This window comes from Myotis nattereri (genome assembly GCF_964212035.1).
Source record: "Myotis nattereri genome assembly, chromosome: 13".
Taxonomy (NCBI): Eukaryota; Metazoa; Chordata; class Mammalia; order Chiroptera; family Vespertilionidae; genus Myotis; species Myotis nattereri.
The window spans coordinates 56,370,130-56,393,022 of NC_138088.1; the positions used below are offsets into that span (position 1 = coordinate 56,370,130).

General features: G+C 56.2%; 1 protein-coding gene across 1 annotated transcript in view; it reads left to right on the forward strand.

Annotated features, from left to right (window-relative positions):
• Nucleotides 1–709: 709 nt before the first annotated feature.
• CFAP46 (cilia and flagella associated protein 46) overlaps nt 710–22,893 on the forward strand; it is a gene marked incomplete at its 5' end in the record, with an annotated part of 86,684 nt that continues 64,500 nt past the window's right edge. The window contains 5 exons of the mRNA XM_081104539.1: nt 710–796; nt 1,555–1,654; nt 3,461–3,575; nt 4,699–4,817; nt 6,026–6,100. Of these exons, the coding sequence (XP_080960665.1) occupies nt 710–796; nt 1,555–1,654; nt 3,461–3,575; nt 4,699–4,817; nt 6,026–6,100 (496 nt within the window). The remainder of the gene's footprint in view (nt 797–1,554; nt 1,655–3,460; nt 3,576–4,698; nt 4,818–6,025; nt 6,101–22,893) is intronic.

Below are 22,893 nucleotides of genomic sequence, written 5' to 3' on the forward strand. Positions count from 1 at the left end.
TTGGGTTGGTGCCCGACCGGGGCAGGATCATGGATTTTGGTCACCTTATTTTTCTGTCTCCATCTTTTCAGATCTCACTGCCTTGACTATGTATTGTTTCCTTGTAAAGAAAACCCCCAATAAAATCAGTTTAAAAAATAACAAACAATATGAAATGTTTATAGTTGTGACATTAGTTTTTTTTATTAGTAGTGGTTATTTGTTTGCTGCACTATTTGCCTACATTAAAAGGCAAGATAAGAAAAATCACTAAAATTAAATACAAACAAAAAAAAAATCAAGAAACAAAAAAAGCGAACTATTTTGAAAAACAGAAACAAAAGGAGAAAAAGCCTTGAATTCTGAAAAAGAATCACAACTTGTGAGCATTTTCTAAATCCCTCTTTACCCAAACTCACCCTAGAAAGAACAGTGAGTGGATGTTCCCCGATGGCCTGCACGTGTGGGGGGCGAACTGCGTTGTGAAGTTAACGAGGTCTGAGCTTTCAGACATTCTAAACTAGATAAACAGTGCGTGGATGTCCCGCCTGTCTGGGGGGCTGGGCCGTGCGAGGCACATGGCCCCGGTGGGGAGGTGGTGATGACAAGCCTGCCCCTCAGAGGCAGTCTGTGATGGGCACATGAACAGTGACATCTGTGGGGACGACAGTGCGTGAGGACGGTGGCAGGGCTGGGGCGCCATCCCAGAAGGACAGGGGCCCCACTACACATGCAGACCTTCTGGGGAAATGCTGTCACCGAGGCTGATGCAGAGAGTGACGGAGAGACTCGATGGATCAAGACACCTGAGAGCCAGGTGTCCCCAGGGCTGTGGCGACTCTGGGAGAAGAGCAGCTGGGTTCACAGGAAACTTCGAGTCCCCTTCTCCCCCGTCGGCGTGTTTACCTAGTTTAGAAGTGTCTGAAAGCTAAGATCCTCATTAATTTCACAGTGCGGTCCACAGACTCCAAATATTTGACCAGTACGTCCATATGGCCCACAGTTTTCTCCATGGAGCAGCAGGCGGAAGAGAAGTTTTGATGAAATGCAGACGGGGGGTGGGTGGGTGGGGGTCGGAGGTAGCTGAGAAGACGCAGCCCTCCCTGCACCTCTCAGGGAGTGTGTGGCTGGGGCAGGGAGCCGAGATCCCGGCCACATTGGTGGCTGGAGGACCCTGATCCACCCAGGGAGCCCTCAGCACCTCGGCCCACCCCCAGCACTGCCATCATCCCTGCCCCGCTTGTCCCCAGGTGGCCCTGACACACCCAACCGCTTTCCAGAGCTGCCTTGGATGCTGAGCTCACACTTCCCTGTTGGGGACACTGCGGTCTGACCCAGCCCCTAATATCCTCCCAGCTCTTTGACCCCCTCCCCCGTGGGCGGGGCCTACAGATCCCGTCTGTGCCTTCTCTCTCATCACCCCTTACCCCCTTCCTATGCTCACTGTGGCCTCCCTGTCCCTGACAATTGGCCCCAAACTGTTCCAGCCTCAGACCCACTACTCATCACCCATGGTCTCTGGACCCCTCCACCCCAGGGTGTCCAGAGGGGCTCACACCTTCTCCCCCAACCCAGCCTCTTCAGAACTTCCCTGGTGACCAGGCTGCCGTCAGCTCCGCTGGGCAGGTCGTGCCCCTGCAGGCCCAGCTGTACCGCACGCTTCATCTGCTCACAGGTTGGAGCCCCACTGCACACAGGGGTGTGGGGTAGGGGTGCGTGTGGTCCCTATGCAGCACAGCCCCCATTCAGCCTGGTCTGGAGCTGGGATACCCGGCTCTGGGGATGCGAGGGAGGAGTGCTTGGCTTGGGGACAGGTGGCAGCGATGGAACCTGGGACCCAGAGTCTCAGCAATGTGTCCCTGCCGCCTGACCACACCACACCCACCCTCCAGTGAGTGACATGAGGAGACAGAGGTCAAGTACAGCCTTGGACTGAGGGTGGAAAACATTACGTGGGTGCTGGGGCCACACTTGACCCAAGAGAACTCTTTGGCCCAGGGACCCCGAAACCTCAATGCCCGCAGGACGTGAAGGGCCAGCCTTGCAGAGAGTCCATTTCCTGCTTTGAACCCCTCCATTGAGCGGTTGAATCCTTAGTCATCTCTCACCCACTGATAAGACAAGCCTTCCTAATCCCGGCTTAATAAGAGATCCCCGATTAAGCTATTTTCTCCAAGGCAATTTGGACATAGCGGATCCATCCAGTTGGGCTTTCAAGTTGACTTTCAAATGTCCCTCAAATGTGCACTCGCCCTTCCCATTCCTGAGAGCCAGTGGGTCCTGGTGTCGATGTGAGCTCACAGGTGCTTCCCACGGCGGAGGGGACCCAGGAGCCAGTCTCAGGGTGTGTGGGACCGGCTGTCCTGCAGACAGAATCTGCTGGAGTTGCTGCTGCTGGACCGGACCCTGATAGCACCTCCCGGTCATCGCTCCAGGAGGGGCTTGGCACCTGGGGATGCTCAGCCCATGTTAGCTGGTTGTGTTTCCTGACCAAGGCCTCCCCAGGGATCTGATGGGACCGCGCCTTTCCCTGCAGGGCAGCTCCCAGCTTGGGTGGCTCCCTCTAGACTCCTCCATACTGCCCTGGAGCCTGTGGTCAGTCCTGTGACAGCCCTGGACATTCCTACTTGGACCGCAAGGTGTCCATTTGTGAAAGCATGCCAGTGCTCATGCCAATGGAGGGGCAGTCATGAGCTCGAGAAGTTGGGTCTTCCTGCCTGGCTGTCTTTGCTGTGCCCAGGATGCTAGGCCCTGGTCCTCAAAGGGGTTGGTTCAGTTTATGCCTGGAGTGGAGCACAGACAGTAAAAATCTGGCTGCAGCCTCATCCTGAAAAAATGACCCACCTCCCTTGGAAGTCCCCTGAGTCCTGACCCATCTCACCTGGGGGTCCCCTGAGTCCTGACCCATCTCACCTGGAGGCCCCCTGAGTCCTGACCCACCTCACCTGGAGGTCCCGTGAGTCCTGACCCACCTCACCTGGAGTTGCCCTGAGTCCCGACCCCCCTCACCTGGAGGTCCCCTGAGTCCTGACCCACCTCACCTGGAGTTGCCCTGAGTCCCGACCCCCCTCACCTGGAGGTCCCCTAAGTCCTGACCCACCTCACCTGGAGGCCCCTGAGTCCTGACCCACCTCACCTGGAGGTCCCCTGAGTCCTGACCCACCTCACCTGGAGGTCCCCTGAGTCCTGGCCCATCTCACCTCTAACTGGTGTTCTCTCAGGAGGAATCTGGCCCCAACATCTGTGAGGCAGGAATTCACCTGGGCTTGGACACTGGGAGGAAGCCTGCCTCTGGGAACATGGAACTTCTCTCAATGATGGCCTGGTGGGTTCTCTCCTGGGCCCGTTCCCACCCTCCTGACCAGCCCCTCTGGACGGGCCTCTTCTCGGCCTGGTCAGAGCCGCCGAGCTCCTGGTCACACCAGCAACACCTGGGCTGGGGCTGGCTTTGACCCTCACTGCTGACCCTGTCCTGCTCTAGATGCCGACCCCTCTACTCGGACCACTGAGTTCAGGGGCCTCTGCGTCAGGACGCAGGTCACCATTCTCTCCATTCGAGCTGAGGCTGAGACATCACTCCTGACCAGTGACTCCCAGTGTGACATCTGGGCGAGACCCAGTGGACACTCACAGGGAGCAGCTGAGAGAGAGGGAGGGAGGGAGAGAGAGAGAGAGAGAGAGAGAGAGAGAGGGAGAAACCCCTGGGCCGGGCTGAGGAGGTCTCCTGGGGATGAATCCTCTTGCCGGAAGCCGAGTCGTCTGGTCCCAGGGTTTCAGAAACATTTGCTCTGGGAGATCTAACCTCACAGCTCTCGGCCGAGTGGCCCTTGGGAGGGCCTATCCCTCTGTCCCATGGTCCTGGGGACTGTCAAGTCACATGTTCTTGGTGACAGGAAGTCGGTGTGAGTCATCTGCTTAGCGGTGATGGATGCCACCAAAACAAACATCTGGATTTCACTATAAGTGGTTTCCATGGCGATGCATTCATCCCAGCAGGCAGCCTCCCTTTGCTGAGAGGGCTGGGCCTCCTTGAGAGACGGGTGGTGGGGAGGGGTCTCTGCTTGGGTCTGAAGAGCAGAGCGAATGGAGGAACTGATGTTCTCCAAAATCCCTCTGAGGGCCAGCACTGTCCTCATGATGTGAGCCGAGCTCATCCCGCACCTTCTGGGACATGCAAAGTCCCGCTGGGGGTGAGGGCCAGGTGGGGAAGGCCCTGCTCATGGGGAGGGCACTGGCCCTGGGAAAAGAGACAGTAAGATGAGTGTGGTTAAGGCATGGTGGGACAGGAGCAAGACTGGGCAAAGGGCCATCCATTCTGAAGGGGAGGAGCAGGCAGGCAGGGCTCCCTGGAGGAGGCACCTTGAAGGGTAAGTAGGATCCACAGGGTAGGGAGAGTCTGTGCGGTGGCCGGACAGGGAGCAGATGGGGCTGGTGTTTGCAGAGGGACTCAGGTGTGAGCGACAACATGGCAGAGAGGCTCAGGCCAGCCCGCTGCATACCTCAAAGGCCAGTGGGAGGGAATTTCCTCAGGTGCAACAGGCAGCTGCCCATGGTCTCAGGCAGAGGAGCGGCTGGGAGGGAGCGAGGCCCCAGGGACACAGGACAAGCTGGGTGAGGGTGGTGCGGGGCTTGGCCTGAGCAGACCCAGCTTTGGCCACTGGGGTGTTGGGCCAACAGGGAGCCTCTGAGATTTCAGCAGTCCCTGCCCCTCCCCGGAAGGAACCAGACTCCAGGCCTCTGCAGCCAGACCACCACCAGCAGCTCTCCGGCCCCCGGGGTCCTGCCGTTGGCTGACCCAAGCCCAGTCACCCCCCACCTGGCCACAGACACCCAGAGAGGTAGGTCCTCTGCTGTTTGGGCAGGTGCCGTGCAGATGGAGCCATGTGTCCCACAAAGCCGGAAGTGTGACTGTTGGTCCTTTCCAGAAGGTGTGTGCCCTGGCGGGATCCGTCACCCTTCCCTGCTCATTGGGCTCCGGAGCAGGCGCTGAGCGGGCTCTGCCGGAGGCCAGGACCCCAGGTCTAGGACAGGGCGTGACTTGCCCCAGGCTGCACGCCAGTGAGGGCGGAAGGGTCTAGAACTCGGGTTTCTGCCTCTGCTCCAGGACCGCACCCACAGCTGCTGGTCCTTTTGCTCGTGGGTCCCAAACGGACCGGGGCCGATTATTTCACTGCTCTGGGTGGTTTAAATGTCCTTTGGCAAATGCAACTTACTAATAATCAAATAAGCTCCTCACTATTCCTGGTTCAGCAAGCGTCTGTTGAGGGCACATGTGGTGGGTGGTGGGCTAGTCATGGCTCAGGGTGGATGCACCAGAGTCGCTGCTCAGACCCCCCTGGTAGGGCCCCTGGCCGGCCTCCTGGCCCCCGTTCCCAGCTGCGGGCCCCAGGGGCCGAGGGACCGACCGACCGAGTGCAGCCGGCAGGAGCTGGAGCGGGTCCTAGGCCTGAGGGGGGCGGTCACGCCTTCTCCGCACAAGAACTGGCATCACCACCAATAAACAAATGTGTTCACTGGGTTTGGTTTGAAGCGGATGAGAAGGCACCAAAGGTTCTGCCATCATTAAAAACCAGCCGTGTGGCCGCAGCTCCATCGGCGAGAAATTCCCGTTTCCGGATGCAGCCCCACCTGGCTCCAGAGGGAAGGTTGCTGCCGTAAGTTAATTAGGAGAATAAATCGCCTGGAAACCCGGAGCCTCTGGCAACAGGTAAATGGGCCCCGGCTCAGGCCCGCACGGACAGCGCCATGCGGAGGGGCTGCGCGGAGGAGCCGCAAGGACAGACACCTTGACGTCTCTCCCAGGACCGATGGGCACAAACAACGGGCACACTCCTGCCGTGATGGAGACGGTCCGATGACTGGGATAGTCCCGCTATGCCGTGGAGAGGCTGGCAGTATCTCAAGGGGAAAACGATTTGGTTCCCATCCAAAGCCTGCATCTCAGGGACGATGTCACTCAGTTTGCCCTCGGTGCTGGAGGCAGCAAACCCGAGGCCACGATTGAGTGGGAGCTGTGTCTGACCTGGTCCCGTGTCTGTGCCTCCAGGGCTCACAATGCAGAATGGGCGCATCTTTCCCAGTGACATGCGAGAGAACGCGATGTCCTGTGCACCCAGAACCAGTGAGCCTGCTCCCCACCAGGGCCACAGAGCCATGGCACCCACGCCAGGGGCATTTCAGAGGAGTCTGTGGGGCCACCCTGCCCTCCCGCCACCTTCTAGGGGCACGGTCGTTGGAGGTCCAGCCTTTCATGGTGGGGATCCTTGAGGGACCGGGCAGCCCTCCTCCAGCCCCGCCTGACACTCTGGCCCCACCCCACAGCGACCGTCCCTACACACCCCAGTTCATCAAATCTGTTCTTCAGGGACGAAGACCAGGCTTAGACCGTCTTCCTTGTCCACCCGTAAGCCACAGCCGCCCGCTGGCGGAGACTCTCGGCCAGTAGAGATGGTGCTTTCTGGGTGGATCCTGTGTGCTGATGGGCACCGAGTGTCCAAGACGGAGGGCTGTGAGCTGGGACCACTCACTGGCCACGCTCACCTACCACTGGGGCCATTAGAGAGAGGCCATTCACAGCACACAGTGGGTCTCAGTCAGGAGCCTGTCCTGTCCTCCCTGCCTGGTGGAGGCTGACAAGAAGGTTTCTGCCAAGGCTCTCAGACTGCGGGAATGCACCGCTGAGTGGAGATTCTGAGACGTGAACGCTCCAGGCCAGTTGGAACCCGGGGAACTATCTCCTGGGTGGGGGACACCAGAGGGACACCCAAGGACACACAGGGGACACCTGGAGGGAGGCACCTGGAGGGGATGCCTGGGGGAACACCTGGAGGGCCACCTGGAGGACCTGGGGGGACACATGGAGGAGATCTGGAGGGACACTCCTGAGGTGGCCTGCTGCTCCCCAAGAACTGCCCAATTCTGCCAGCGGGCTCTGACCAGACCCTTCTGAATTGATGCCCAGAGGAGAAACCACCTCTGTGCGTTTGACACAGAAGAACATCGTTGGATCTCCACGGAAACGTGTCTCCTTGGTCCAACCGCTTGGCTTCTGAGCTGGTCGCAGGCTAACTGGGCTGGCGTTACCCATCCGTGGGCTCAGATCCTTGGTCTTGACTGCGTTGCTGCAACCCCATTAGTCTGGGTATTGAACACTAATACACAGTGAAGTTAAAAAAAATTAGTTTCAAGTTTCCTTCCTTGATTTGGACTTAATTTGCTATAACCATTTTCACTTGATGATGCTGTTTCTTCATAAAAAAAAAAAAGGGACCAAACCCAAAAGAAAAAGGTAAATTTTGACATGACACATTCGTGAAGAGGCCAATGCATCCCAGTGGTGGGAGGCAGGGGCTGCTAGGGGATGCCGGCTGGCAGTGGCATTGTGCCTGCTGGGGCGACTGTCGCTCATTCGCTGTTGTGGGAGGTCTCGGCACAGTCCTGTGTGTGCATCAATGGCAAATTTAATTAGCACACATTTAAGTAGCATTTAACTGCTCACACGCTTCTGAAGCCGGCTCCCTGCTGGGCGATCAGCATCAGATGAAGCCAGCTCCCTCCAGGGGGTCTAGGACCACCGGGCAGAGGGCCAGGCAGTGCCAGGAACAGAGGGTCGTGGTGTTTCCCAGACGCATCCTTGAGCTCCGGGCAAACCCGTCTATCACCCTCATGAGTACATGGATGCGGTGGTGACGCAGCCTGCTGGGCACCTCTTGCCTGGATGGCAGGCTGTGTCCCTGGGGAGACCACGGGTGGGGATGGGGACGGTGCCCCCTGCTCCGGCAGTTTTCCCATAAAACATGGGGCTTTTCCCAGCCTCGCCAATAGTGGAGCCAGGGCTCTGTGATCCCAGGGAGCCAAGCCCTCCAGACACATTCTCTGCAACACCTTCTCCCTGGATGGAGGAGAGACCCTCTGCTCGAGGGAGGGCGGCCCCTCATCACTCCCCCGCCTGCTCAGTGTGTCTTAAAGGTCCACGTCCCCTTCCCTTTGTAAGGACACTGTCATTGGGTGCAGGGCCCACCTGGACGACCCAGGTGACCGCACCTGAAGACGTTTAACATGCACCTGTCAGAGACCCTTGTCCGAAGTCCAGACTCGCAGGTTTTGGGTTAAGACATGGACATGTTGTCTTGGGGCCATGACAGTCTTCGGTCCTGGGGACCCACCACTCAGACTGTCGCAGGAGGGAGGCGGAGGCAGGGTGGGGCGAGGGAGCAGGTGACGTGTGGCAGCAGTGGGGCAGGACCACAGCCCCTACGTCCTTCGCCTGTCCAACAAGCAGGAGCAGGGCCAGGCTGGGGAAGTGATGGCATTTCTTTCCGAGTCTCTCTGGGGCCACAGCCCGGGGGACTCCAAGGAAGTGAGCGAGGTCAAGGCTAAGAGAGAGAGGCCCAGTGAGTGTGAGCTTCGCCGTCAGCGGCGTGCAGGCCGTGGGCCTCCAGGAGGCAGCGGCCAGCTGTGTCCAGGGCTGACCTTCCAGGCCTGGGAGTTTCCTGAGAGTCGCAGCTGCGGTTAAGTGAGAGGATGCTTGTCCTCCGTGGCTTCCTTCCTCTGACAGCCTGCTGCAGATTTTCTTTCAGGTCAGTGTCATGCTATAATTAACATGGATGCTGAAAATTTAATTAAGATCCATGTTTCATGGATACAAGCAGGCTTTTCACACTCTGGGGCAGCTGATGTGCAGGGATGACTCAGAGGAGGTTTGAGACATGGTCCACCGGACAGGGAAGTCCACCGAGCTTCTAACGAAGGTCCAGACTTTCTGGGTGACCCAGATGAGGCTCAACTCTATCTCCTGCCCTCTTGTGCCCCTGCCCAGGGCAGCTGTCACTACTGTCCCCAAGGAAGCCAGGAAGGCTGCCTGGGGTGGCGGCCCTGTCTGCCTGGCTGGCTGCTGCTGAGCTTCCTGTGGGACCCCCCATGCCCGGCACATCCGCGGCTCCAAATCCAGGGGCGATCAGTGGAAAGCCCCACGTGGGGCTTGGGACACCTCGTCATCACCCACTATGTCATGGGTACTTACTCCTCTCCACCCCTGAGGGGAGGAAAGCCTCTGCCGATCACGTAAGCTGCCTTCCAGCCCCTACCCTCCCCGGGTGGCTCTTGAACACCAGCGGCTGCAGGAAGACACTTCATCTAAATGTCGATGTGAAAACTGGTGTGACCGTGACATGGCAATGACACCCCAGCTGAGAGGGGCTCCACCTGGAGCTCCAGGCACAGGGCTGCCAGACAGGGCCCCCCCAGTATCACCGACGTGGTGATGTGCAGTCCTGTGGTGGGACCTGTAGCACCCCCTCTTGGTGATCATGGCTGAGCCTGTCTGTGGGGACGGGGGGACCCACATTCCTGGTCACTGAGACAGGCAGGGAACAGGCATGGGTCCCAGCATCGGAACACGCAGTGTGCCTGGAACCCCAGGGCCCGCCCCACCCCCGGAATGGCGGGGTTCAATATTTCTGGCATAATTCACTTGGTCATGTCTTCACTATTTATTTGGAATTTAATTTGAACCTGACAATTTGAGCTTTTTCTTGGGAAAAGAAAATGCTCCTTCTTAGTTCAAGTTACTTTAGGGTTTTTCTGCCAACGTTCCCAATTTTGGAGTGGGCTGTACAGATTAAAGCCTGTGACGTAACATCTTTTAATACTAAATATAGCTGCAAATGGAAGGTTTATTATAAAAGGTTTTCCTAAAATACTCCGAAACTGCATTTACTTGAGACTAAATTGATTAAAAATTTATTAGCTTTTATTTGAAACTCATTTTAAATCTCTCTTAGATTGGGAGAAAGATTCTCCTTCCTCATCTACATATGTTTTAAACATTAATGTGTTTCCTCAAATAGTAAGTTTACTCTAGAAAACAAGACTGTTTAGTCTTTTTAAAAATTTACATCTTAGGTACCTTTTAAAACCTCCTTCTTGGACATTGGTTCTTCCTGCCAACCTCAGGGTTTGATGAGTTAACATATTCTCTTTCTGCCCATTGAGTGGCTGCCACTGAGCCGCCATGAATGTCTGGCCTGTGAATCTCTTACAAACGTCATCATCTCATTTGAGCTGAAAAAAAACAACCCCTGGGAAGGGGCAGGCAGAGGGCAGCTGTTCTCAATGGCCTCCCGTAGGAGGAGAAAGGGGCTAGGACTGCCCAGGGCCACATCCTCTCCACCCAGGGCACCCAGACCCATGAGGGCGCCTGCAGCCCAGGACTAACTGTGGGCCATTCTCTCGGCTTTTAGTTGGTTGTCTCATTCCATGGTTTTTGTTGTTGTTGTTGTTGTTTTTTTTAACAGTAAAGGCTTAATTGTTTTTTGTAAAACATGATACATGCTCCTTATTAAGAAAATTTCAAGCTATACCACCAAGAAAGTAAAAATCTTATCCAAAATCTAACCCCTCAGTGCACGTACCTCTTTGCACATATTTATAGCTAGAAAGAAATAAATCATTTTTGAGAATTGGGGTAATATATACATAGTGTTTTAATAAAATGTCCATAATTAATTTTACTTGAAATCAACTTAAGAAGAGTTGGTTGAAATGAACCTGATGGAACAGACCATTAAGTAAACATTCCTTTCTGTGAGAGGTGTTTGCCAGGTCCCCGACCACCAGCACCTGGGCTCCCCATGGACCCTGGGGAGTGACCCCAGGGCCGCCGAGACCTGACCTCAGTGGCTGGTGCAGTTGGCATTGGAGGTGCTGAAAGCTCCCCAGACTGCAGCCGGCCTGGCAGGAGGATTCCTCTGGGGATACACTCGGGAAGAGGCAGATGCTGGGAGCAGAGCACCACATGGTGGGCACAGCTGACCGGGTCTGCTGTCATGCCCATCCGTGGGGATGTGGCTGGGTGACCAGCCCCTAGGGTGCATCTCTGGGCAAACCTGGGGTCCAGCCTGCCTGTCCCTATTCTTGGGCCCTGGGGCTGTCAGAGGTGAGGGGTGGCAATAAGTACAAGTGCTGAGTGGGGGTTGAGTATGAGGCCCCAGGCCACCACTGGTCAGGTTGATGGTCAGAAGGTGCTGTAACCACAGGCCTCCTGCTCTCTGCACTCCCACAGGCATTGCTGTGGTTCTCAGGTGGACATGGCCCTTTCCTCCCCTGGCCCATGAGCGCCAGGCCCGGTCAGGGCCCGTGGTAACCCCAGATCTTCTCCCACCGGAGCTGCCAGAGGCCAGACTGGCTCCTCCCCCAGCAATGACGAAGGGAAGGGTGAATGAATGAGGGCAAAGAGGAATGAGGCTGGGTAGGAAGGCCAAGGTCTGAGAGTGGACAGTCAACCGCAGGGGCTGGGCCACCGGGAGAGAGGGGGAGGCTGCTGTGCTTCCTGGGGAGCACCCCTCCAAGTCTTCTGCAGCCTGGGAGGCCCTCCATTCCCAGCAAACATGTGAGGAAGAAAACTCCCCTTCCTCCCTAGCCAGCCTCACCGGGCACGGTGGAGAGCAGGACGCAGGCTCCGCAGGATGAATAATGGCGGCCTTTACACCAGCAGCAAGTGTACACCCCACCTGCGTCCTCACGGGAAGACTGCGTTTACCCTCCTGCACCCTCAGCAAGCAGATGCCAGGGACAGGGACAGCGTGCTCAGCCAGTGCTCAGGGGCACAGCTTGAAGGCGGACGAGGCCAGAGGAACAAGCCTGGAGCCAGGTGACCCCACGTGGGGACCCTGGCTGTTAATCTCACCCAGCTCTTCCCAACAGGCTGTAGCTGGGCCGGCCTCCCGCCTCCCTTGCACAGCCACCGGCTGCTGTCTACCCACCTATGGCCATGAGATCAGGCCTCCAAGGCCGCCTACAGCAGACCGGCCTGCAGGCGGGTCCGCACAGGCGAGCCCCGGGGCTGGCTTCCTGGGAGATATCTCTGGAACTCTCAACGCCTTCAAATGCTGGAAGAATCAGTGGGCTTTGATATATGTTTCAAAAATAAGACAGCGTGGACTCTGTGAGGCATGATCAATAAAGAGCAGGCACCCTCCGGTCCTTTGCTTGTCGCACAATGACAGGACGCCCTTGGCTTCTGTTAGAAAGTGCAGGGATTTTTAACAAGCCTTGTGTTAGAGAAGCGAAACGGGTTTACCGGCCGGGCCCCAGGGTTCCTGGGGCTTCTGAGCGAGAGCGTCATGTTGCCCTGACGCCTGCTCAGCCACTGTGCTTTTAGAGTTTTATTTTTAACCGGCACATCCGGCCTATGATTGGGGCCAGGACAAGGGAGACATCTTGGTGTTGAAATGACAGGTTTCAAAGTCTGGCTGTCAGCTGCCTTCTTGAGCGTTGCCAGGACCTGCCCAGCGCTGAGAGCCGTGTCTTGTGGGCCGAGGGGCACGGCTCTCCAAGCCCAGCCTTTACGGACACGAGGGCCTGGGGTGGGGCAGTGGTGATCGGCCTCAAGCTGGACTGACTGGTACATTGGAGGATGCTTGCCTTGAGGGCAGTGAGGCCAGGGTGACCACACTGCCTCTTTATGTGGCTCTTCCCAAAGGTAGGATCGCTGAGAGCTGCCTGGTTCCAGGACTCACACCCTTGGGCCAACCAGATCACTCTGGGCTGCAAGGGTCCTGGGCAAGGCTTCCAGGAGTCAGAGGGTTAGCCTAGAACCATAGAAAACCTCCCTGTCTTGTCCATCACTACCCTAAATTCTGCAGAAACGAGGAGCTGGATGTGTGAGTCCCTGTGGTCCAAGCAGGCAGGACTGTGATGGTCAAGCCCTTGTCACCCCAGAGGCCCGTGCTGGAGCCTATGCCCAGCAGCCCTGGTGCAGGGGGGACGGCACCAGTGACTGAGGTTCCCCCTCCCCCAAGTGTCACTCTGGAATTCCTCAGACTGGGTCTCACAGCAAGAGTTCAGGTAAAAATACTGCAGACAGATAGACTGACGTCCCTACGCCCCCAATCAGGGCAGTGAGCTCTACTGGGCTGGCTTCCTTTTGGGGTCTCCCAGCTGGTTTCATCATCAAATGGAAAACACGTGAGCTACACTATTGCCAAGAACACTCTGTGGAGGCAGGAGGGAGCGGCCGACAGGGGAGACCAGGAGAGATGGGACCCTGAGCCCTGCCAGCATCGGGTTGGGGGCCGGGCAGGTGCTGGGTGGCGTGAAGGATAAGAAGGGCGCGTCTAAGCAGAGTGGCAGCTTCCTTGTCTATTTTTAGCTCTTTCCTGCTATCTCAATGGAGTGCCTTGATTGCAGAGAATCCGGTACAATCGGCAGCGGGGCTCCTTGACCTCTCGCTGATGAGATTACCATGCAAGTCAGTCGCAGGCATCTTGTCAGCAGCAAGTTGCAGGGACACATGGCTTCTCCTGCCCAGGGCTCCTCCTGGGACCCGGCTTCTGCATGATGCCCAGTGTCCAGTCATGGGTGGGAATGTGTTTGCTTTCAGAACCTCTCAAACCAGCCATTCTAGAATGTTCCCTCCAACCAGTCTATGCTGCTCTGAGTCCTGGCCACTGGCCACTGCCCAGGACCCCAGGTTATCGTGGGAACCTTTGGCTTTGCACAACCAATTTTTTTAAAAATATATTTTATTGATTTTTCACAGAGAGGAAGGGAGAGAGATAGAAAGTTAGAAACATCGATGAGAGAGAAACATCGATCAGCCGCCTCCTGCACATCCCCCACTGGGGATGTGCCCGCAACCCAGGTACATGCCCTTGACCAGAATCGAACCCGGGACCTTTCAGTCCGCAGGCTGACGCTCTATCCACTGAGCCAAACCGGTTTCGGCACAACCAATTTTTAAAGTTTTTTATTCCGCATGTTCTGAGAAATACTCATGTGGATTGTAGGTACCTTCCTCCTCGCCTGGGAGCCCCTTGGTCACCTGCCCATTGTGTCCATTCCTGCCTTGGTGTGTGTGTGTGTGGGGTCACCTGCCTATATAAACTTGCACAGCCCTGCTAGTAAGATGCACTGTTTTAATTAACTAGAAAACGTCCTGCTTGGGTTTTCGGCAAATATTTTATTAGTGATAATACTGAGAGCCCTTCGCGCCGAGGGCTCCCTTCCCCGGGGAGCATTAGTGAAGTACCTCCATGGAGCTGGCTCATCCGGAGACAACGTCACGGCTTCGCCCTCCGCCTGCACGGCTGTTACAGCTGGTCTGAGGGACCTTAGGAAAAACTACAACAGCAGGAAGAAAATCTGCCAAGGACCTGCTTGCAGCCGGTCACCCTTAGTCCTTACAGACATGGAGGTGAGGTCTTGGCCACAACAGCCACGCCCAGACCTCCATTAGGCTCAGCTGCAGGGCATGACTTCCTCATGCACTGAGGACCCGGGCCATGTGGGCCCCAGCCATGCAGATGTCATGAGCAGCGTCCTCACAGCAGGCGGGGCCTGGGTACGCTGTGGAGCCTGTTACCGGCTCTCCCCATCCCTGTGGGGCCTGGAGGGCCAACTCAAAGAGCATGGGCTCCACTGTAGACTCTGTCCCACTTGCCTGGACCTCTGGGTCCATCCACTAACCCCCTTGCCCACCGGGGGCTGCTGCCGAGCCTCTTCAGAGGGTCAGCTCGCAGTTCTGCCCTGCTGACCCTCCACGCCAGTGACTCAGGACCAGCCAGGCCAGCTGGTGCAGCTTGAGCTCTCAGCCTCCCCTTTGTCATCCTTGTGGCCTCATACCTGGCAAATCTTGCTCCCCCTCTGGACAGGCCGCCTGGCACTGTGGTCATCAGACCTCAGAGTGATGGCCTGATGATGGCCAGGAGACGGTGGCCAGGAGGGACCTGCATCCTCTGGGGTGGATGGCGGGGATCTGGCGTGTGTTCCAACGTTCACAGGCCCCCAGGTTACCTCTGCCTGCTGGGCCTCCCGGTAATGGCGATGTGGGTGGGCCTGGGGCAAATCCCGCTCACCACTGGAGGGTGCTGTGGAGCCCGGCTGGGCCCTGCCCACGCGCACCAATCGGCTTCCCAGAGGCAGCCTGGCTCACGTCCATGCGGTGCCTGCCGTGGCCGCTTCCTCCCATTTTCCTGAACTTCTTGCACCGCTGCACTGTTTGTCCCTCCAGGAACAGAGGACCGGCGAGGTCACAACCCTTTCAGATGTCCCTGCCGCGACACTGCACGGAGATCAGCACCAGACCTCCCCGGGGCCGCTCTGTCCTCCGTCATCCTGGGACCCTCGCGTCGTGGGGCCCTTGAGGAGGAGGCACTGAGAACCTTCTGGGCTTCCCCAGGGTCGGAAAAGCACCCCCGGCGACGGCTCTGCCAACAGCAGCAGCATTAAATACACGGTGTATAACCATGGCAGACGAGCTCTACAAGTTCACGTTTATGTTCGCTGTCAATGCCAGCCTGGAACTTACAGCGTCTTAAGCCGCTGCGGGAGCGCCAGCTTCACAGGAACCCGAGCAGCGGTGCTTGCTCCGGCCTCTCACCGGGGCCCGGGGCTGTGACGGGCCACACGCTGGGACCCGGGCGGCAGGTGGCCTCCTCCGCCAGGAGGACCCCTTCCCGGCCTCCTTCATACCTTTGCACTCAGTTTACAGCACCCCCCGCACGTTCCCAGCATCCCCCGCACCTTCCCAGCATCCCCCGCACCTTCCCAGCATCCCCCGCACCTTCCCAGCATCCTCCCGACCTCAGCATCTTCCGTACCTTCCCAGCGTCCTCTGTACCTTCCCAGCAACCTCTGTACTTTCCCAGCATCCCCCACACCTTCCCAGTATCCCCCGCACCTTCCCAGCATCTTCCGTACATTCCCAGCATCCTCTGAACCTTCCCAGCATCCTCCCTACGTTCCCAGCATCCTCCACACCTTCCCGGCATCCACCGCACGCCCCCAAGCTGCGCCCCACTGCTGGTACCGGATTCTCTGAGAATACAACAGCTCGGTCTCACCGATGTCACGTCACCGGATACTCCGCACGTGCCGCGCCGCGGAGGAAGGTGTGGACAGCGGGTGAGCAACCCCTTCCCCCCCCCCCCTCTTTGTGGCGTCCCCTCCCACCCCCGAGGGAGCTGAGACTGACCTGCCCTGGCCGCCTCCGCGTCTTCGCTCATTGTGCTTTCCGTGTGCACAGGGACGCGGCCTCACCAACCCTCTCGGGTCTGTGTGACCACGGTGACTGGAGTCGGGCCGGTCCTGACCTCAGCGTCCATGGCTCTCTGGGAGCTCATCAGGCTGTGAGTTAGGTGTTGAGGGTGCACCGTGGGCGAGAAGCCCGTGCAGCTGGGGCAGGATGGATGTGGCCGCAGGGCAGCTGTTCCGATCCTATTCCCCGCCCCCCCTCCCCTCCCAGATCTGCCACATGCACACGCAGACATGAGGAAGCAGTGATTTGCTGCCTGATCGTGGGGCCTGTGGTCTGCTGCGGGGGTGGGGAGGGCATGCAGGGAATGTAAGGGTGAGGTCTTCGTGTCCCAGCCATCAGAGCTCTGTGAGCGGACAGAGGTCCTCTCCACCTGGCCGCAGTGTTAACCGCCCTCTGCGGGCTCTGCCCTGAGGTTCCGGAACACCAAACCCTAAGGTGACCATGGTACCTGCTGCTTTAGGTCTGTGGTTCATGGAGGTGATGCCCCAACCTGGCACCAAAGTCACAAAGGGACAGTGACAGCCACTATGTCAGCAGTGGAGGGGAGAAATAGGCCTTTGGCATGGAAAGTGACGGATTCTTTTCAGGAGTCTTTACATAACGTTTCCAAATCAGGGATGTCTGGGTGTTCTCTTCAAATTGTTGTAGGCAGCCCTGGCATGGGGCTGCTGGTTCCCTTTGCCTTTCAGCCCTCAGCCTGAGGGCCCAGAGAGTGAGGACCCCACCCCAGACCCACCACAGACAGCGTGACTGGAGGAGCAGGGGTGTCATTTGGACTAAAGCCTTGAGTCCAAGCACTGGTGTCCGGGAGGCAAGCTCCCCGGACCCACATGGACTTCCTATTGTGGAGCTCACAGCAGGAGCTGCTGGTCTCAAGTGAACTTGGCCTTTGGTTAACCCATGTGCTCTGAGGTCTGGTGAGTTCTGCAGGGGCCAGAGGGTGGGACGGCCACCACTCAACTTGAAACGTACAGTCATAATTGGGACACTTTATTCCTTCAAATCCGCAGGCACGCTGACCAGAGCTCCCATAGAGAATGGCACGCTGGACTGGCCAGCCTCCTCCTAAATCGTGCTCCCTATTCACAGACGTGCAGGACTGCTGCACACCGCCTGCTGGGCTTGTTTCTTGTTTTGGAGGCAGGCAGGGGATCTGTTTCAGAGCTTTCCGAAGCTCGTCTCAGCATGTTTACATTGGAATCCCTCTAACAAAGAACCTAGAGAGGATTTCATGGGGATTTTCACTGTAACACTCCATCCTGGATGCATGCCAGGCTGCGGTTCTCAGACGTGTGCCTTCCCGGTGTCTCTTCACGCACAGCCCAGGCACCCATGGGGCTCTGGGTGGGCGAGGATGAGGCCCAGCTGGCTTCATCAGATGGCAGGTCCTGGGCACAGCATGCATATGTGTGAGTGTGTACAGGCGTGTGTGAGTGTGTACAGGCGTGTGTGTGCATGTGTGTGAGTGTGCTGTGCGGGGTGGATGCAGCTGCCTGCAAAGGTGCTGGATCAACAGACACAAGTGACACTATGAAGCCCCTTTTACTCTGTGAAGCAAAAGGCCAGGGTGTTGGGAGACATGTTTCCTGATCTCCAATTAGGTACATAAAGTCCAGGTGAGATTCCTTGTTTAGGGAGGAAATGGCTAACATCGTGCCCTGGTCACTCCACATGGCCAGGATGGCGCGCATCCTGCTGGCATCAGCTCCACTGCCCGGGACGAACTCTGTCTTGGCCTAAGGCTCGAGGCAGAGAAATTGGACTTGTCCTAAAACCAAAGCTGCCGGCTAGTTTTGGCCCTGGTCTGGACGGAGGCAAAATGGAGGGACTTTAAGAGCTTCTGTATTTTATTTTGAGGCTGTTTGGCAAATTAAAACACTGTGTTATACAAGTCAGGATTGCTCAGCTGTTCTTCATGAGGACCACCCCACCGGCACTCACCCAGGTCATCTGATTATCTAGGGCAGCCATGGGCAAACTACGGCCCGTTTGAAATGAATAAAACTAAAAAAAAAAAAAGACCGTACCCTTTTATGTAATGATGTTTACTTTGAATTTATATTAGTTCACACAAACACTCCATCCATGCTTGTGTTCCGGCCCTCCGGTCCAGTTTAAGAACCCATTGTGGCCCTCGAGTCAAAATATTTGCCCACCCCTGATCTAGGGCCATCAAGTCCCAAAGTGCCCTTGCTAGAGACGTCAGACACCCAGGGACCAAGCCCGGAGGACACAGGCCACCATGAGGCTAAAATTGTGGGCATCATAGCTGTGGACCCTGAGACCAGAGGCAGGGGTTCTGGGTGGGGGATCTGCAGGAGAACCTGGGAAGAACACCAGAGGACCTGCAGAACTAACCAGCGAGTCCCGCTGTGTGGCCATGCAAAGAGCTTGAGCAACACTGAGGTCGGAGGACGACCTGGTTTTGGAGCTTCCCACAAAGTGGCATCAGGACACTGGTTCTGGCAAAGGACAGATGCAAATGTCAATGGAGCAGAATCGAGAGTCCAGAAATAAACCCTCACATGGTCAACTGGTTCTCAGCAAAGGATGGTCATCTCAACACATGACACTGGGACAGTGGGACATCCATGTGCATGAAGAGGAATTTATTTATTTATTTATGGTTATTATTACTTTTAAACCTCACCCGAGGATATTGTTAGAGAGAGTGGAAGAGAGAGGGAAAGACAGTGAGAAATACTGTTGTGAGAGAAACACATCGATTGGTTGCCTCCTGCACGCGCCCCAACCAGGGCCCTGGCCGGGGAGGAGTCTGCAACTGAGATACATGCCCTTGACTGGAATCAAACCTGGGACCCTGCGGTCCACAGGCCGGCACTCTATCACTGAGCCAAACCAGCGAGGGCGTGTATAAAAAGATGAATTCAATGAAAATGGATCAGAGACCTAAATGAAAGAACTAAAATGATGCATAAAGATCCTTTCTCCTTCAGGCTCATTCTCTTCAAAGTAATTAACACCAAATTTAGCCCGCACATTATCATGCTTCTCCGCTTCTCAAAGTGTGCTGAGGCATCAGTTCATGTTCTGCCTAAGAAACCGAGACGTACGAGCGGGACACCTGTCTGAGGAGCGCTGGGTGGTGCATCCCCACCTGATGTGTTCACCTTGGCACTAGGAGGGGAATCATGAATGTGCCATGGGTTTGGACATGTGACGTCCACATGGGATCATGTCCCGTGTCCCACAAGGAGGGATCCAGCTGCCCCTGCATGGCCCTCAGAGCTGTGGTCTGGGAGAGTCTGCCTGGTGGGGTACTCCCTGTCCCAGCAGCTCCAGCTAGGATCCCACAGGGAGGGAGCATTCCAGAATGCAGAGGGTGCCAGTTAGGGTCCTCTCTCGTGCACGCTGGGCAGGCAGCCCCATCAGGTTGAGGATTGGCCCCGATGGGCTCACAGGGAGCAGGCGGCAGCCCCTGGTCCGGGGTCCTCACATCTCTCCCAGGGGGCTGAGCAGGGAGGAGCCACCTGCTGCTGTCCTGTGTGAAGCTCAGGCCAGCTGTGTCCACTAGGGTTGCTGCTCCAGGGCCTTGCTTTTGAGCACAGGGGGTGACTTACCACTTGCTCCCCCAGAATCTGGGCCCCCACCCTGGTCTGAGGCTGAGCCTGCTGCTCTGTGATGGAGTGCCTGCTCGCTTAGATGGGCTCCTCCCAGCCCTTCGCTGGGGCCCTGCGGCCCTTTCTCCTCTGAGTCACTGTGGAAGGTTCTCTCCGCAGAGAGAAAGGCCTCCAAATGGTGGGCGTCCTGTGTGCTGTCCAAATGCCTCGTAGACAGTGGCCCTGACACTCAGAACAGGGTCTGGGGTCGGTGCGGTGCCGCCGTCCAGGCTGTTGGGTCCTCCACACCCGGTCCTGAGGACGGAGTCTCCTCAGCCTGTGGCCCCTCTAATCTGCAGTGTCTGAGGACAGACCATGGAATCACATGCACGAGAGAAGGCTCTCTGGATGGGAAAAGAGTCATGAAGCCAGAACACCTCCGAGGAAGCAGCAGAACACATCACCGTGCGTTCAGGCCGGAAGACTCTTCCTTTCTAAGCCTGCTGGGGTTTCCCCCACATTTTCCTTTTTTTTTTGATGACGAGTGCTAAGTTGCCCATCTCTCCACAAGTCCTTATTTTGGGAAACTTAGCTACAGCTTCCCATGATTATGAATGATTCTCTCTCCTGAATACAATCTGCCCAGGCTTGTTTCCTGTGAGCTCCTCACCACGCACTGACAGCGGCCAGGTGCAGCCTGCGCTCTGCCCACCTTCTGGCTGTCGGGTCCCCCTCCTGCTCTTCTGAGAAGTAGGCCCACTGAGTCAGATTTGCATGGGGACCCCTGGGCTCCCCCAGGGTGGGGAAAGAAGGAGATGTCCACCCCTCGTCCCTTTTCTGAGCTCAACTCTGAGGTCACCTGGGCCCCTTGGGATCCTCCCACCTGTGCCCTGGGTCCCTGCCCTGCAGGCGCTGGAGGCCCCTCTGTACTGGTTCCAGTGCCTCTTGTCTGGCCTTGAGGCAGCCCTGGGCAGCTTCCTGGACAGGCTGCCTTGACCATGCCCACCCCTGGCCCCACCCAGGGAGAGGACCATCACCCCTGCCAGGTTGGTGTTGGTGATGTCACCTAACACGGCTGAATGTGGGCCAGGTGTGAGCAGGGGCAGGAGAGGCTCTGCTGATGTGACCTTCCCGTCTGACCAGATGCCCGGACGTGGCCCCGGTTGGGATGGAGAATCTCCTTGTGTCCTCCCTGTAACCTGCCTGGACCCCAGACACACAGCCCTCCAACCTACCCTACAGTCTGCTTCTTTGCCCTGTTCGCTTCTGTCTGACTCTACACCCACACCCCCCATGGCTCCAGCTCAGAACCGCAAGGGCCCAGGACTGTCTGTTCACAGGTGTATAGAACAGGCCTGGCCCTCAGGAGCTCAGCACATACCTGCTGGGGAGGAGTAAAGACTGTGCAGCTGAACAGAGACGCGCCCAGAGGAAGAGGGTCCTTTTGCAACGTTAATGAGTCTTCTTTGCAAACTGATTGGGAAGGCAAATACATATGACCTCAAGTAAAACCACACCTGTTTGCTAGCTGTTAGACCAGTGATGGCGAACCTCTGACACGCGTGTCAGAGGTGACATGTGAACTCATTTTTTTGGTTGATTTTTCTTTGTTAAATGGAAATTAAATATATAAAATAAATATCAAAAATATAAGTCTTTGTTTTACTATGGTTGCAAATATCAAAAAATTTCTATATGTGACATGGCACCAGAGTTAAGTTAGGGTTTTTCAAAATGCTGGCACGCCGAGCTCAAAAGGTTCGCCATCACTGTGTTAGACTGTAAAACCTCAGTTGCTGTCAGGTTAACAAAGGCTCATTAAAAATCTCGTTACAACTTTTGCTGCATGGAGTGGTCCCACTCCTGACATGCCATGTGAATGGAATCACTATCATTTAACGGATGGTTCTTTGTGCCCCCTCAGCAGTCATTCTAACATCTTCACACCAGTGTTTAAAGGTGGGACCTGGCCATCACCGAACGTGTCAGAAATGCATGTCCTCAGGTGCCTACGCAGACTGACCCAGAATCTTTGGTGTGGGGCCTGGCAATCTGTGCTTTGACAAGGCCCCCGGAGGTTCCAGGGCTTGGTTGAGTTTGAGAACCTTGCTGCACAGTCTCCGCAGTTTAAATCATCACACTAGTTGGGATTCACAAATGAGACAGACACCCTTGGACGTGCCCAGGTTTTATGTGTGAAAATCACACACAAAGCACTAGAAATCAATCACTTAATCTTCTTTTCTTAACATGGCAGTCGCAGGATTATTTTGCAAATCCAGGAGCATTTACTGAAGCTACACCAAAAAGGGTTACTTACGATGACTGCTAATGGGAAAAGGCAAGACTTCCCATTCACCTGACTGGTCTTACTCAATTATCCCTGATTGTTCCTGAACCCCAACTAAAAGGACCAAAGTGAATTAAAGGGCAAAAGTGCATAAACCCTCAAGAACCAAGAGAATGGGATGGACGGCACCCACAAAATGTAGTTAAGAAGTGAGTGGGCACTGAAGAGACAAAAGAGCGGTGACCAAGACCCACTGCGGGGGGAAGCCTGACAGAAACGTGGGATGGGCACCCGGAGGCCCCAGGCGTGGTTCCCAGGGACAGGCCTCAGCCCTGCTGCCCAGTCCCCTTTCCAGCAGGCCGCTCCCCTGCCTTGTCCTTGCTGTGGCAAGAGGAACAGCGCCATTGACGGCTGACACTGGCTGAGGACACAGGTCATTGTCGCAGGCTCAGATTCCTGTGACTTACCAGGGCCACGTGGTTACTGAATGGAGGGAGGCCAGAAGCTGACTTGCTGTCAGTTAAACTGACTCTGGAACAAAATTGCAGACCTGTCTGCGGTCAACCTAAGAGATGCCCAGAGCATTACCAACCAGATGCGGGGGCGCCACCAAATGCTGATAACACAGCAGGGCAGACAGGAGTTCTCATTAAGTATTAGCTGTGCCCATCACCACCGCCATGATCACTATGATCACCAACATCACCACTATGATCACCACCATCACTATCACCGCTACCATCATCTTTATTACCATGATCACCACCACCATCATGACTACCCATTACCATTACTACCACTATCACCATCATCACCGCCATTACCACCATCACCATTACCTTCATCACCACCATCATGATCAATAGTTGGTGGCTTCCTAGATTATATAACCTGAAGGATACCTCTGTGACCTGGAAAATGCTGAGGTTAAGACTTGGCTGGAACAGGATGATTTATTTTGTGAAGGAGGAATGGAGAGACATCCTTTCAGCTCAGCGTTTGGCATCAGGTGACTTCTCCGACCATTC